Source organism: Grampus griseus (assembly GCF_964374135.1).
Source record: "Grampus griseus genome assembly, chromosome: 14".
Taxonomy (NCBI): domain Eukaryota; kingdom Metazoa; phylum Chordata; class Mammalia; order Artiodactyla; family Delphinidae; genus Grampus; species Grampus griseus.
Window position 1 is genome coordinate 28,588,075 of NC_139008.1, and position 15,491 is coordinate 28,603,565.

Consider the following 15,491-nt stretch of genomic DNA (forward strand, 5'->3'; position numbering starts at 1 on the left):
GGGAACAGGGGCCAGACAAGAAAGAGAATAAAATTTGGCATAGTGAGATTAATCATAATTCAGTAAGGGAGCTCAGTTTTAGGGGGACTTGGTTTGAAATGGAATGATGGTGATGATGACTAGGAAACTGAATATGCCTCAGAACTGTGACAGAGATCACACCTGGTGGCTCGGAGGACTGTCCTGTCGAGTGCTCCAAGGACAGGGCCGGGTCCTTTGGACCGTAAGGTACGATTCCCAGATAAAATACAGGTCCCCACTTAAATTAGTTCAGATAAACCACAAAAAATTTAGACAAGCATCTCCCAAATTGCATAGCACATACTTATCATTTATTGCTTATCTGAAATTCCAATTTAACTAGGCGTCCTGTATTCTTATTTGTTAAACCTGCAGACCCCACTTTTAGGGAACGGCTGGCCCCCCCACAAACCTTGAGTCCAAAGGCGCTCACTCTGCTCACGCAGGCGCCAGGCAAGTTGGCTCCCTCGCCAGGAGCCCCAGTCGATCCCAGAGGGGCCCCTCACGCTTCCGCCCCGTTCAGGCAGCACTAGTGGCGCCCCGAGCGACCGAGCCCCGCGCGCCCGCCGGCCCCGCCCCGCCCCGAGCAGAGGGCGCAGCCCCCAGCCGGGCAGGCCCCAAACGGCAGTTGGGCGGTTAGGAGTCGCGCCGCTCCTCCTACGCGGTGGACTCCTTCGAGGCGGAAAACTTGCCATGTCGGCTGCGGAGGCGGGAGGTGTTTTCCTCAGAGCTCGGGGCAGGACCCTGGACGCGTTTTCCTCAGGTACTGCCTGCCCTTCGCCTGGGAAGGTGATGGTTTCAGGGCTGCGGAACCTTCGGCGGGAACGTTCGGTCGGGATGTGCGCCTCCAGCCGGACCCCAGCGGGGGCTGCACCCGGGGGCTGGGGACCGCAATAGAGGCCGCACCGCCCGCACTTGGGGCTTCCAGGGGCGCTTTTGAAAGAAGAGTGTCTGGGCAAGGGGTACGGTCGTGGAGCCTCGCTGGCCTTGACCAAGGTTCCCTGAGAAAAGATAGAGTGAGGCAGCAAAGCATAGTTAATAGCGTGGGCTCTGCAGTTGGACTTGGTTTCCAAGCCCTGCCTTGGACACGTTGCTCAGCGAGTATTGGTCTCAGTTTCCTCATCTGTAAAAGGGGATTAATCGCAGCGAGGTAGTGTGTGGCACAGGATAAGCGCTGGGTGCACGTGAGATGCGGTTATTTTTATTATGGTCATTCACCACGATATAGTTTATACTCCATAATCATGGTTACCTTCTATAATATGAGTCATCCGCCAAAATGTTAGCAGTGCCCATCAGAACTGGAGAGGGGAGGCAGAAGAGCCGTGTGGGGTTAAATGCTTGGATTTTGGATTTAGATAATCTGCCTCGCTGTGAAAATGGGTTTGTTAATACTTACCGCATAGGGGAGGGTTAGCAGATTAAAAGGATTTCTGTATCCAAGTGCCTGATAGGCTAGGTGCTAAGTGAATGTTAGCCCTAGAGCTATAAAAGGGACCATTGCTGCCCGTTTTATTGGTCCTCCCTGCGTCTTTTGCTGCGTGGTCAAATTCCAGTTTTTGTCACCCCGGGGCAGTCAGCCCAACACGCTGCGTGATTTGACTTGTACTCCCCTTTCTTGCTTCGTGCTCACCATTCTTCCCCTTGCCCAGTTCTCCTGCTTCACTGGTTTTCTTAACTTCAATTTTAAAGGTCCAAGTCCTTTATTTCCGTAGGGCTTTTGTGCTTGCTCTTTGCTCGCCTAGCTAATAGCACTTTCTCAACCTTCACACTTTAAAGTTCAGTCACTTTCTCAGATTTTCCCTGGCTACCCTTACTAAAGTGGGTTTCTCCTGTAACTCCTGTCCGAAAGCCTTTTTCTTTTCTTTCTTTGCAGCTGTTGGTGGGGGGTGGCAAGGTTCTGGAAGACCATGTAAGGCCAGAAATCTAGCTGAGGTGGATTTTAGAAAATACAGTCTGTTGTGGTGACCATTCTCTAAATATTTTAATACGCCTTTTTCCAACCTGTTTTCAAACCCAAGCTTGTGCGCCCCGTGCACAGTGAGGCCAAACAAACAAAATATCAGAGTTTGGAGCAGAGAAAGGTTTATTGCAGGGCCAAGCTAGGAGAACAGGTAACTCGTACTCAAAAGACCCGAGCTCTCCCTGTAGTTTTCAGGGAAGAGGTTTTTGTTTTTGCCGCGCTACGTGGCCTGTGGGATCTTAGTTCCCGGACCGGGGATTGAACCCGGGCCCTGACAGTGAAAGCACAGGGTCCTAACCACTGGACTGCCAGGGAAATCCCCAATGGAGAAGCAGGGAAGAGTTTTAAAAGGCAACATTTGGGGTGACAGCTGCAGGGTGAATGACTTTCTTCTGATTGGTTGCTGGTGAGGTAACAGGATGGTGGTCCAGGAATCTCAAGCATCAGCCTTCTGGTTCTGACCAGTCTGGGGTCTCAGCAGGTACTTACCATCCCTCACCTGGGTGGGGGCCTGCAGAACTTGAAGACTGTATCAGATTGTTAGGCACATCTCTTGAGGGAACTGTAAGACTAAAGAATTACGACTCTTTTTTAAAAAAAAACATCTTTATTGGAGTATAATTGCTTTACAGTGGTGTGTTAGTTTCTGCTTTATAACAAAGTGAGTCAGCTATACATATACATATATCCCCATATCTCCTCCCTCTTGCGTCTCCCTCCCACCCTCCCTATCCCACCCCTCTATGTGGTCACAAAGCACCGAGCTGACCTCCCTGTGCTATGCGGCTGCTTCCCACTAGCTATCTATTTTACATTTGGTAGTGTGTATATGTTAATGCCACTCTCTCACTTCTTCCCAGCTTACCCTTCCCCCTCCCCACGTCCTCACGTCCATTCTCTACTTCTGCGTCTTTATTCCTGTCCTGCCCCTAGGTTCTTCAGAACCAATTTTTTTTTTAAGAGTCCATATATATATGTGTTAGCATATGGTATTTGTTTTTCTCTTTCTGACTTACTTCACCCTGTATGACAATCTCTCGGTCTATCCACCTCACTACAAATAACTCAATTTCGTTTCTTTTTATGGCTGAGTAATATTCCATTGTATATATGTGCCACAACTTCTTTATCCATTCATCTGTCGATGGACACTTAGGTTGGTTCCATGTCCTGGCTATTGTAAATAGTGCTGCAATGAACATTGTGGTACATGACTCTTTTTGAGTGATGGTTTTCTCAGGGTATATGCCCAGGAGTGGGATTGCTGGGTCGTATGGTAGTTCTATTTTTAGTTTTTTAAGGAACCTCCATACTGTTCTCCATAGTGGCTGTATCAATTTACATTCCCACCAACAGTGCATGTGGGTTCCCTTTTCTCCACACCCTCTCCAGCATTTATCGTTTGTAGACTTTTTGGCGATGGCTGTTCTGACTGGTGTGAGGTGATACCTCACTGTAGTTTTGATTTGCATTTCTCTAATGATTAGTGATGTTGAGCATCCTTTCATGTGTTTGTTGGCAATCTGTATATCTTCTTTGGAGAAATGTCTATTTAGGTCTTCTGCCCATTTTTGGATTGGGTTGTTTGTTTTTTTGCTATTGAGCTGCATGAGCCGCTTGTAAATTTTGGAGATTAATCCTTCGTCAGTTGCTTCATTTGCAAATATTTTCTCCCATTCTGAGGGCTGTATTTTTGTCTTGTTTATGGTTTCCTTTGCTGTGCAAAGCTTTTAAGTTTCATTAGGTCCCATTTGTTTATTTTTGTTTTAATTTCCATTTCTCTAGGAGGTAGATCAAAAAGGATCTTGCTGTGATTTATGTCATAAGAGTGTTCTGCCTATATTTTCCTCTAAGTGTTTGATAGTGTCTGGCCTTACATTTAGGTCTTTAATCCATTTTGAGTTTATTTTGTGTGGTGTTAGGGAGTGTTCTAACTTCATTCTTTTACATGTATCTGTCCAGTTAGGAACTGAGACTCTGTTATAGCTGAACTATTGTTTGTTGACTGCTTTTCCTTTGTTTCTGCATTTCCTCACTTCCCTAATTAGTAACACCTTGAATCTGCACTTTGGAACTCAGGGAAGGTTTAGGATACTAAAGCCTTTTTCTGCAAACAAGAAATGGGAGACGTGGAAGGGCTTTTGTGCCCTGGCGGGCGCCACTTCAAACCAATGTGAGGTTTTGGGGATTTATCCATATTGGTCTAAGTAGCTCTAGTCTGCTCATTTTCCTGCTGGGCAGTAGCCGTTGTATCAGCATATATTGATACATTCTGTTGCTGGATATGCTGAGGATCTTCTTGCCTCTCCATATCCACTCTCTCCCTGCTCCGCCATGCCCCAGGAGGTTGACATCTTTGGGCTTCATCCAGGGGCTCCTTGCCCTCTGGCCTGCTGTTGGGTTCAGCTGGTGGGAAGTCCTGACTGGAGATTAGAGGGTGGGGAAAACAATTGTCAGCGTGTTTATTCCCCTGGTTTAGTCCCTGTGGGGTTGCCTCAACCTGACTGTATTCCTTACCTGAAATTCACTGCTGCTTTTAAGGTGGGCTTTCTGCTGGAACTCTTTTCAGATGCAGTTCTGCTTTTCTGTGTTGGACTGCTGAACTGTCCTTTGGTGTTTTTCGATACTCAACTCATCCCAAGTGATTCAACGCTCCTTTAGTTATCCTGATTTGAGTCTGCCAGCTATTTCCTGCTGGGATCCTGATATGATGGACATTCAGTTATTTCTGTTTTCCACTCTTGGTAACGGTGCTCTTATGAACATTCTGGTACAAGCCTTCTTGTGGACACAGGGAGACATTTCTCCAGGGCATGTACCCAGAGGAGCGAAATTCTGAGTTGTAGGGTATGATCTTTTCCAGCTTTGCTAGATCTTGTCAAATCTCCTTCCAGAATGTTTGCACCAACTTATGCTCCCACTAGCAGGCTATGAGAGATCCTTGTGACTCTGCACTGTCTCTTTTCAGTTCAGGAAGTATTTACTGTGTTCCTGTTGCACTCTCTAGTATCTTGTGATGAGTAAAAAAAAGTCAAGGGGAAGGCAAGGGCTCATAATCTAAGCACAGAGCTGTGGCACAAAAAATAATTCTTGGCAACTGGTGGGCTCTGTAGGCCACTGCAGTGGGAATCGGGATTTTTTTTAAGCTTTTTTTTTCTTAATTAATTAATTTTATTTTATTTATTTTTGGCTGTGTTGGGTCTTCGTTGCTGTGCGTGGGCTTTCTCCAGTTGCGGCGAGCAGGGGCTACTCTTTGTTGCCGTGCGCGGGCTTCTCATTGCGGTGGCTTCTTTTGTTGCAGAGCACGGGCTCTAGGCGCGCGGGCTTCAGTAGTTGTGGCTCACGGGCTCTAGAGCGCAGGTTCAGTAGCTGTGGCGCACGGGCTTAGTTGCTCCGCGGCATGTGGGATCTTCCTGGACCAGGGCTCGAACCCGTGTGCCCTGCATCGGCAGGTGGATTCTTAACCACTGCACCACCAGGGAAGCCTGGGAATCGGGATTTTAAGCATTGGTCCTGGGTGATGGTGAGACTGTTAATTGAAATCAGGGAGTAAGGAGTAGGGCCAGGTTTGATGGGATTAATTTGGGAAGTGGTGGCTTTGAGTTGCGGTCAGGAAATCTGAGGCAACTTGCAGGGTGCGGCGCACAGCTGGGGATGGAGGTGTGGGTGCCATCCACAGAGAGGCAAGTAGATGATATCGCTGTAGGAGTCGGCGGCGTTCCTGAGGGGCAAGGTGTGGAGTAGTGGACGGGGTGTGTGTGTGTAACCTTAGGATGTGCCATCGTTTAGGGGGTCAGAAGAAGGAAAAGACACACTGAAGGCCTCAGAGCAGGAAACAACTAGAAATTTTGGAAGATAAATCCAGGAGCCAGCCTTGGTACCAAAGTTGGGGAGGAGGGCTTAAGGCGGGGTGGTCCGCAGGCTCAGATGCTGCAGACATCTAGGTGAGTGTTAGCTGAGCAGAGGATGGCAGGTTTGTTATGTCGCCTTCAGGACAGTTTCAGTGCAGTTTGTAGGAGGAAGCCTGGTGCATGGCTTTTGAGGAATGGTGGAGATTGAGGATGTGCAGTCAGCGAAGGCAGGATTCTGTTTGGAGCCGTTTGGTGATCCAGGGTAGACATAGGGTCGTAGCAGTTTGAAGGAGGAGCAATGCTGAAGGAGGGCTGAAGGGTTTGCGGTAGTACTAATGGTGATAAGAACAGCAGGAGCATCTAACGTTTATCAGGTGTTTACGGCGTGCCAGGCACTATCCTCTGTGCTGTGTGTGGATTATCTCATGTAATCTTCAAAGTAGTGCTGTTGAGCTAGCTATTAGGGTTACCCTCTTTTTACAGTGGGAGAAAATCAATCTCAGGAAGGCTAGGCAACTTGCCCAAGGTCACATGATTGGTCTGAGATGGATCTGGGGTTGAAAAATGCAAAAGGCAGGATAATTGTTGGAGAGCAATATCTGAGGAGATGGGAAAAGCTGGCATTGAGGGCTCAGAAGAGGGGTTGGCCCTGGGAACAAATTTCTTCTTCGACCATCTCTCCCTCCTTCTATCTAACTGTTTTTCTGTCTATCCATCTGTCTGCCAGACGGTCCATCCATCCTATGTCCATCTTTTCATCTGTCTGTCCATCCATTGCCCACTCATCAAATGTACTAAGCACCTCCCTTGTCCCAGGCATTGTGCTGGATCCCAGAGTGCAGTGATGAGTGAAAACCAGATGTGGTTCCTCACCTCTGGCACGTAGCTACTTGGAGAGCCTACCATTAACCTGCCAATCACACAAAGCATCATAAATCCCAGCTGCGGCAAGTGTCAGGGAAGTGAGGAATGTCACTTGTCAGGAAGTGAGGGGCATCTTAATAAGGCCCTGCAGGGAGGGCTCCCCTGGGGAAGGGGTGTGTCATCTGATTGCTGAAGGATAAGTAGGAGGTACCTGGGCTCTGAAGGGAGGGGGAGGACCGTTGTAGACCACAGGTGGAGCAAGTGTGAAAGTCTGACATGGTGGGACAGGAAAGGGAAGGGTGAGAGGAGAAAGAAGCCCCTGAGTCTGGAGCTGGGTGGTGCAGGATGAGACTGGAGCATGGGGAAGGGGTCATTGGGGAGGTTTTGTCTTTAAGCTGCATGTGTGAGGACACAAGGACACATGATCTGATTTCCATTTTGGAAAGAATGGTCTGGCTGCAGCAGTAACAACAGAAGAGTCTCTGCTTGCGAGGAACTTGGGGTGCAATCTGATTGGAAGCTGGAGCTCAGCCACTCGTCTTGAAGCAGCATTTCCAAGGCACACATTGTTCACTTTGAATTTGTTGACTTCCAGCAGCTGGAGGGGCGTGTGGTGGTGGTGGGGAGCTTCTGGTGGAGGTGATGGGGGCGCTGAGGTGTGAAGCTTCCTAGCCCACTGGAGCTGCCCCAGGGCTGCCGTGGGACCAGAGAGCAGGAGAGGTGCTCACCTGGACAAGAGTGGGGTGTGGAGGGGGTGGAGAGAGACTGAGAAGATAAATTGAGATAGGAGGAGGGAAAATGACCCTGGACTTCTAGAAGTGGGGCCTGCGCTTGGTCTCCTCTGTGGGTTGAGCAGCCCCAGTGGGCATGCCCAGTATGCGTCATACAGCTCAGGGCTTCTAGAGGCCCGGCCTTGGAGGGTCAGGCTCAGAACCCTTCACTAGAAGTTGAGCACCTAGTCTACCCCTGAGCTGCCTCTACTGCTGTCACTGACTTACCTGGGTCCTAGTTCCCTATTAGTGTTGCTGGTGGCTTTGAGCGATCCTCTTGGAGGGTCCATTGCCAGTTCAGGCTCTGTGGGCAGGTGGTAAGCTGGTAGAGCTGCCCCAAGGGCAGGCTTGGAAGAGAAAGGAAAGGAACTGGCTTTTTCTGTCTCTTGCCAAAATACACATTGCCTCTCAAAGAGGTTTTGGTGAACTCAAGCAACTGTGCCTCAAATCACAACCCTGATCACCCTCACACTCCCTCCTGGAAGCCCCCCTCCAGAATTAAACAGTTTGTTTCTCAAGTGAAGCTTGTCAAGTAAATGAAAGAGTGCTGTCTTACCCAGCTCAGGCTGCTCTAACAGAACACCATAGGCTGGATGGCTTAAAAACAACAGAAATATATTGTTCACACTCTGAAGGCTGGAAGTCCAAGGTCAAGGAACCTGCAGATTCAGTGTCTGGGGCGAACCCTCCTCCTGGTGCATAGATGGCTGTCTTTTTTTTTTTCTTTTTCTTTTTTTTAAGACTTTATTTTTTAGAGCAGTTTTAGGTTCATAGCAAAATTGAGCGGAAGGTACAGAGAGTTCTCGTACATCCCCTGTCCACACACGTGCACAGCCTGCCCATCATCAGCATCCCCCACCAGAGTGGTATGTTTGTTACAACTGAACATACAGTGACACAACATAATCACCCAAAGTCCACACTTTACCTTACAGTGCACTCTTAGAGTTGTACATTTTATGTACAATGTACATGTACTGTATAATAACATGTGACCATCATTGTAGTAGATGGCTGTCTTCTTGCTGTGTCCCCCCATGGAGGAAAGCGGGAGTGAGTGATCTAGGGTCTCTTTCATAAGGGCAGTAATTCCAGTACTAAGCCCGCAGGATTTAATCACCTCCAAAGTCCCCATCTGCAAATATCATCACATTTGGGGTTAGATTTCAATGTAAGAATTTTGGGGGGACACAAACAGTCCATGGCAAGCACTTTAAGACCATTTCCCCCGATAGTTTTTGAGTAACAGTATTCCCACGCACTTCTTCCGGGAGTGTTGTATGTGAAGCCTGGCTTCAGTCATCCATTTCCTGTTAACACAACCTGCTAGGCTCTGTCAACAGATGTTTATAGAAAGTAAGTTGTACGTGTCTCACCTGAGAAGGCTCACAATCCTCAGGCATGTTCAAATATTCATTTTAATTAGGCAAATTAATAATTATATTTCCTTGACGTATCCTAATTAAGACTACTTTCTCCTAACAAATAATTGTCTTTCTGAAAAGTTTACAACATCAGTTTTGAAGAAACTCTCAAAGGGAGAAATATCAAGATAAAATATGTTTTCAAAATTACCTATCTTTAATTGTTTTCAGGTCCTGATCAGTTTTTCCAGTTCATTTTACCACTGGAATATTTTCCCCCTTAGAGAACAGGGATCTTCAGTGGTTTACCTAAAATGATGATTTCCTTGGACATTTTAAACCTCCACAGCTGTTTCAGAGGAGCCAACTCTATTCACTGATCCTGAATGTTTCTTGGTCCCTTCTGGAAACCGTCTCGCAGAGAATAAGTGAAATCTCTAAAGAATAATGTACTTCATCCCTTCCAGGTCTCACCTAAGAACCTCTCTAGAAACAGGAGGCCTGGAAATGTTTGTTCAAGTCTGAAGAGGGTTGAAAATATTGTGGCGTAAAAAATTCAAACTTATCAATGAAGGAAATGAAATGAATGCTTTTAATTAATTTTTTAAATTAATTAATTTATTTTTGGCTGCGTTGGGTCTTCGTTGCTGCGCACGGGCTTTCTCTAGTTGCAGCGAGTGGGGGCTACTCTTCGTTGCGGTGCGCGGGCTTCTCATTGTGGTGGCTTCTCTTGTTGCGGAGCATGGGCCCTAGGCGCATGGGCTTCAGTAGTTGTGGCTTGCGGGCTCTAGAGCGCAGGCTCAGTAGTTGTGGCACATGGGCTTAGTTGCTCCGCGGTATGTGGATTCACTAATTTCAAGTTTCACTGGTTTTTAATAAATTTACAGAGTGGTACAACATCAGAATTTTAGAAGCTCTCAGTCTCCCCCAAAAAGGATACTTTGTGTCCATTTTCAGTCTCTTTATGTTTCCAATCCCAGCACAGTCAGCTACTAATTTACCTCCCTGCTTTGCCTTTTCTGGACGTTTCATATAAATGGAATCATATAATCTGTGGTTTTTTGTGATTGGCTTCTTTCCCTTAACATAATCTTTTTAAGATTCAACCATGTTGCAGTGTGTATCAGCACTTTGTTCCTTGTTACTGAACAGTATTCCAGTGTATGGATTACCACATTTTGTTATCCGTTTACCTGTTGGTGAACATTTCGATATTTTTTGGACATTGATGGACATTCCCCCATTTGGACACTGGCTATCATGAATAAAGCTGTTATGAACATCCACATTATAGGTCTTTTTTTTTTTTTTTTTTTTTTGCAGTACACGGGCCTCTCACTGTTGTGGCCTCTCCCGTTGCGGAGCACAGGCTCCGGATGCACAGGCTCAGCGGCCATGGCTCAAGGGCCCAGCCGCTCCGTGGCATGTGGAATCTCCCCGGACCGGGGCACGAACCCGTGTCCCCTGCATCGGCAGGCAGACTCTCAACCACTGCGCCACCAGGGAAGCCCTAGAGGTCTTTTTGTATGGACATATGTTTCATTTCTCTTGGGTAGACACCTAGGATTGGAGTTGCTGGGTCGTATAAGTAACTGTGTTTAACATTTTAAGGAACCACCAAACTTTTCCAAAGCAGCTGCACCATTTACATTCCCAGCAGCAGTGCATACAGGTTCAAATTTCCCCATATGCTCATTCACACTTGATATTGTCTGTCTTTTTGATTATAACCAAGCAAATGCGTGTGAAGTGGAATCTCACTGTGGTTTTTTTTTTTAATAAATTTATTTAATTTATTTTATTTTTGGCTGCGTTGGGTCTTTATTGCTACGCGCAGGCTTTCTCTAGTTGTGGCGAGTGGGGGCTACTCTTCGTTGTGGTGCGTGGGCTTCTCACTGCAGTGTCTTCTCTTGTTGCAGAGCACGGGCTCTAGGTGCACGGGCTCAGTAGTTGTGGCTCACGGGCTCAGTAGTTGTGGCTCGCGGGCTCTAGAGCGCAGGCTCAGTAGTTGTGGTGCATGGGCTTAGTTGCTCCGCGGCATGTGGGGTCTTCCCACACCAAGGGATCAAACCCCTGTCCCTGCATTGGCAGGCAGATTCTTAACCACTGCACCACCAGGGAAGTCCTCATTGTGGTTTTGATTTGCATTTTCCTAATGCCTAATGATGTTGAACACCTTTTCATGTGCTTGTTGGCTATTTGTAGTCTTTGAAGAAATGTCTGTTCAGATCCTTTGCCTGAGTTATTTATGTTTTTATTATTGAGTTGTAAGAGTTCTTTATGTGTTCTGGGTACAAGTCCCTTGTCAAATATATGATTTGAAAATATTTTCTCCCATTCTGTGGCTTGTCTTTTCACTTTCTTGATGATATCATTTGTAGGACCCAAGTTTTTAATTCTGATGAAGTCCCAGTTATCAACTTTTTCTTTTATTACTTGTACTTTCGATGCCATATCTAAGAAATCTTTACCTAAACCCAAATTGTGAATATTTACTCCTGTGTTTTCTTTTAAGAGTATTATAGTTGGAGCTGTTACATTTAGGTCTGGGTCCATATTGAATAAATTTTTACGTATGATGTGGAGTAAGCGTCTTATTAGAAGTTTTCCTTTTTTTTTTTTTAACTACAGTAGAAGCCTGGTAGTTTGTCAATGAATAGAAAAAATTAGCTAAAGAGGGGAATCATTAAAAAAATTACACATTTTTGACATTTCATTTTAATGTAAACTATAAATGTAAATTCAGTTACTGATCTTTTGAGGTCAGGCCAAGGTCATGTCTTGGAGCATGGGTTTACAGATGGGCCTGCCCGGGAGCCTTTCTTGCATAAACAACACCCATAGCAAATCTTTTCCAGTTTGGGTTTTTTTCCAGTGGAGCAGTCAGTTAAAAATCACCTAGAGAGCAGTCTGAGCGAAGGATTCTTCTAGCTTTACACTTTCTCATCACATCTTTCACACTTGCCTCCCCGACACCTAATTCAATAGTATTTTATTTTTACCAGCTTGCTTTTATTGAGTCTTCCCAAAGCATCCATCGTTGCTTTATTAGAAACAACCCTTTTTACATTTGTATTTCTCTGGCTTACATGTTTGATTAAATTAGGCGATTTAAAACTAAGTGCTGGCATGAACAGACTCGGGGGCACCTCCTGACAGACACTCCATGAGGGGCGGGGCAGAGGTGTGTAGAGCACGGGAAGGCCATCAGCTTGCCCTGGGCCGTGGTCAGAGCCTTCGTGGAGGCATGGAGAGTGTTGATAACTCCTTCACATTGGTCTAGTGGACGTCTGTTAAGAGAGTATCTTCTTCACAGAGGGGACTAACTGACAACTTTTTATATTTGTGCAGTGTGTGAGTTTTAACTTTGTCAAACCCTCCAACGAGCAAGGGGCAGTAACACGGGGCCAGGGCACCTGGAGACTCCAGAAGCCCCAGAACTGCTGCCAGCCACTCTCAGGACCAAGAGAATGTGGAGTCAGACACCCAGGAAATATTTGTTGAGCGAAAGAACGTCCAGACTCCCCCACGTAGCCTTGTTTAAAGGAAAAGAAGAAAATTCTTTGTCAAGCTAATGGCGCAGGTCCTCATTTGTAAGAAGGAGGCCGAGTGTTGGCTAGATCTGTCTTAAGGAGCAGCCAGGATGACAAGTGCATTGATTTCATCTATGTGGGGACGCTTTGGTGATTTCAGGCCCCAAACTAGTAAGTGGGAGGATCCAGAGGAGGACGCAGCTCTTCAGGCTTCCTGCCCTCTGGCCCCGCCCCCAGAATACAGTGGAGCAGGACGGAGCACCTCATCTTCCCCCAAGTCTGCCCCTTCCCAGTCGCCCCTAGCTCTGTCCGACCAGCAGCCTGGGAGTCGCTCCTGACCTCTGCTTCGCCCTGCTCTCCGTGTCCTGGCGCCCACAGTCCCATCCACGCACCCCCAGGGCACACCTGGGCTTCATCTGCTTCGCTGCTTCCCGGCTCCCACCACCGTGAGCCCGGCCACCGCACCTACCCTGCCTCTCAGCCGGACAGTCCCAGCAGCCTCTGAGTCCCTCTTGTCCCTCCAGTCTCTTCCCTGGACAACATCCAGAGTCATGTCTTTGAAACAAAAACTGGGTCTGTCAGCCCTTGCCGTGGCTTTTCTCTGTCCCCCTCCTCTTCCCTCTCTTCCTCATTCTTCAGGCCTGTGCTGCTTCTCCTATTCTAAGTTAGGTTCTCTGCCATTCGCCTTCACCCGTTCTTTTCCTTTATGATACTTGTTACAACTTAGAGTTGTGTCTTTACTCCTCTGACTTTGTTGTCCTTTCCTGCCCGTAGGTGATAAATTCCTTGGGGGTGGAGCAGGAAGCCCAGGCCTAGGACGGTGTCTGGCAGTAGTGGACCTTCAGTGGCCTTTCATTATGTGAATAAATGAATGAAAATGAGTACAATGCCCACAGGATCATGTGTGTGTATCCACCTAACCCACAGCTTACACACATCATGTTTTCTCTGGACAAAACCAACAGAAACCAAGGTATTGAGCCAATCAACAGGACCCTTGCAAACCACGCACCACTGGGCAGTTGGTGCCGTACTCAGAGGCACCCGCTGGGGCCGGTGCTTGTTCGCAGGCGGGTCCTTCCTCTCCTTGCCCCCTCTCGGAGCTGCATCTGCCCCAAGTAAGGGTGGTCTTCTCCTCCCATCCAGGGCCTCCGTTTGCTCAGCCTGTGCCTGCAGGGCTGCCTCTGTCCAGAGCGAGCACCTTCTTCCAGTTCTCCCCGAAGCACCACCCCCTGGGCCAGCAGCCACAGGCTCTCTTGGCAGTGAAACACGGGGAATGGCGCAAAAGTCATAGCAAACCTCCACCCAAAACATGCAGACCCTCAATGGAGTTCTGCTTTTGAAAAGTGAGAGAGGTATGGAAAATGTCTTTTTCCCCGCTTAGACGTTGTCCAGAACAGCGTTGGCCAAAGCCAGGAATGCTGAAAGCCGCCTGGCCAAGTAGTCCTGGCGCATCTGCCTTCTTACTTCTCTGAAGGGTTGCAGATAAAGATGCTGGCAGGCCCCTCATCCCCAAACGGCAAGTGTGGCAGCCAAGCTATGACTCAGAAGCTTTTGCGTATCTCAGAATGCTACCTTTTGGATGCATGTGGGCTGAGGAGAGGTTGGGTAAATTCACTTTGGTACTTAGAGAACGTAATTTGGAGACTCTGAGTATTTTGCTGTCGCACTGAATTATTTTGGGGGCGGAGGGGCCCTGAAGGACACTACTTTTTTAAACAGCTTCACATACCGCGCAATTCACCCTTTCAAAGTGAACGATTCGGTGGCTTTTAGTCTATTCACAGAGCTGTACCACCATTACCACAAATTTTGGAACACGTTCACCACCCCAAAAAGAAACCCCACACCCCTCAGTTGTCACCCCCGACCCACCCCCATCCCCCCAGCCCTAGGCAACCACTAGTGAAAGACACTGTTAACTGCTGCATTAAGTTCTGGCAGTCTTACCTTTGGGACATTTGGATTGTTAAACCAGAAAGAGTCCCAAAGCGGTGAAGATTGTTTTGCTACTGTTGTGTGTTTTTGTTTTTTAACCACTGAAATAAGATTAGTCCCCAGAGAAGATGAGGGGCATTGCTGAAGACATTTAGATTGTGATTCACTGTGCAGATTGCTGCTGTGAGAAACTGCAAAAATTGCATTTCGTTGGCGTTTGCTCTTTAGCTAGAAAGCTTCTGGGCAGCTGTAAAGCAACCCATCTTTGCCATTTTATAACCAAAGCAATATCCACAGTATATAAAGGAAAAGATGTTAAGACCAAAGCATACACACACACACACACACACACACACACACACACACACACACACACACACACACACACACACACATACATACATACATATGCACATATATACCATCAGATATTTTCTGAGCCCCACTATGTGCTATGGGAAACAAAGAAATGGGTAAGATTTTGAGAACGCTGTCTGCTAAGACAGGGTAGGAGTTACCGTGGATAACAGTCATGGTAATAGAAGCGCACACTTGACTGCTTAGTATGTGCTAAGTCCAAATGCTTCACATGTATTAACTCAGTTAATTCTTCACAACAACCCTTTTGAGGTAGGTGAGTTATTCTTACTTTACAGATAAGGAAACTGAGGCCCTGAGAGGTTAAGGAACTTGGACCATGTCACAGAGTTGGTAAAGGGTGGAAATGGGATTTGATCCTGGCACTCAAGCCTCAGAGTCTGGGCTGTCCTGGGACAAGGTTAGGGCTTTGGGAGATGGAGGCCCAAAGTGGTACAGGGGCTTGAAGCCCTTCCCCAAGCCCACATGTCTGGGTATGATCTGTTTTATCCCCAGTATTCATATTTACCCCTGGTCTCAGGGTCTGGTCCTTGCTGTGCCCTCTGTCTGGGGTGCATCTCCCCAGCCCCCCGCCTGGCTTTGTCTCATCCTCAGATCTCATCTCCTGTGTTGCCTCACTCCTCCATCTACCACAGAGCTCTCCCACCCAACAGTTGCTCCGTCCGTGATCACCCTGATTACTTCTGCGGTACCAAGGAGCACAGTGTGTAATGAGCTTAGTTGTTGACCTGTTTGTTGTCTGTCTCACCACCATTCTGAAGGTCTTTTCTTTTAAATTAATTAATTTATTTTTATTTATTATTTGGCTG

General features: G+C 47.2%; 1 protein-coding gene across 2 annotated transcripts in view; it reads left to right on the forward strand.

Moving 5' to 3' along the window:
- Window positions 1–599: 599 nt before the first annotated feature.
- Window positions 600–15,491, forward strand: part of CPPED1 (calcineurin like phosphoesterase domain containing 1) — a 114,403-nt gene continuing 99,511 nt past the window's right edge. For both annotated transcript variants that reach the window (XM_082670415.1, XM_082670416.1), the window contains exon 1: window positions 600–784. In XM_082670415.1, the coding sequence (XP_082526541.1) occupies window positions 715–784 (70 nt within the window). In that variant the 5' untranslated portion in view covers window positions 600–714. The remainder of the gene's footprint in view (window positions 785–15,491) is intronic.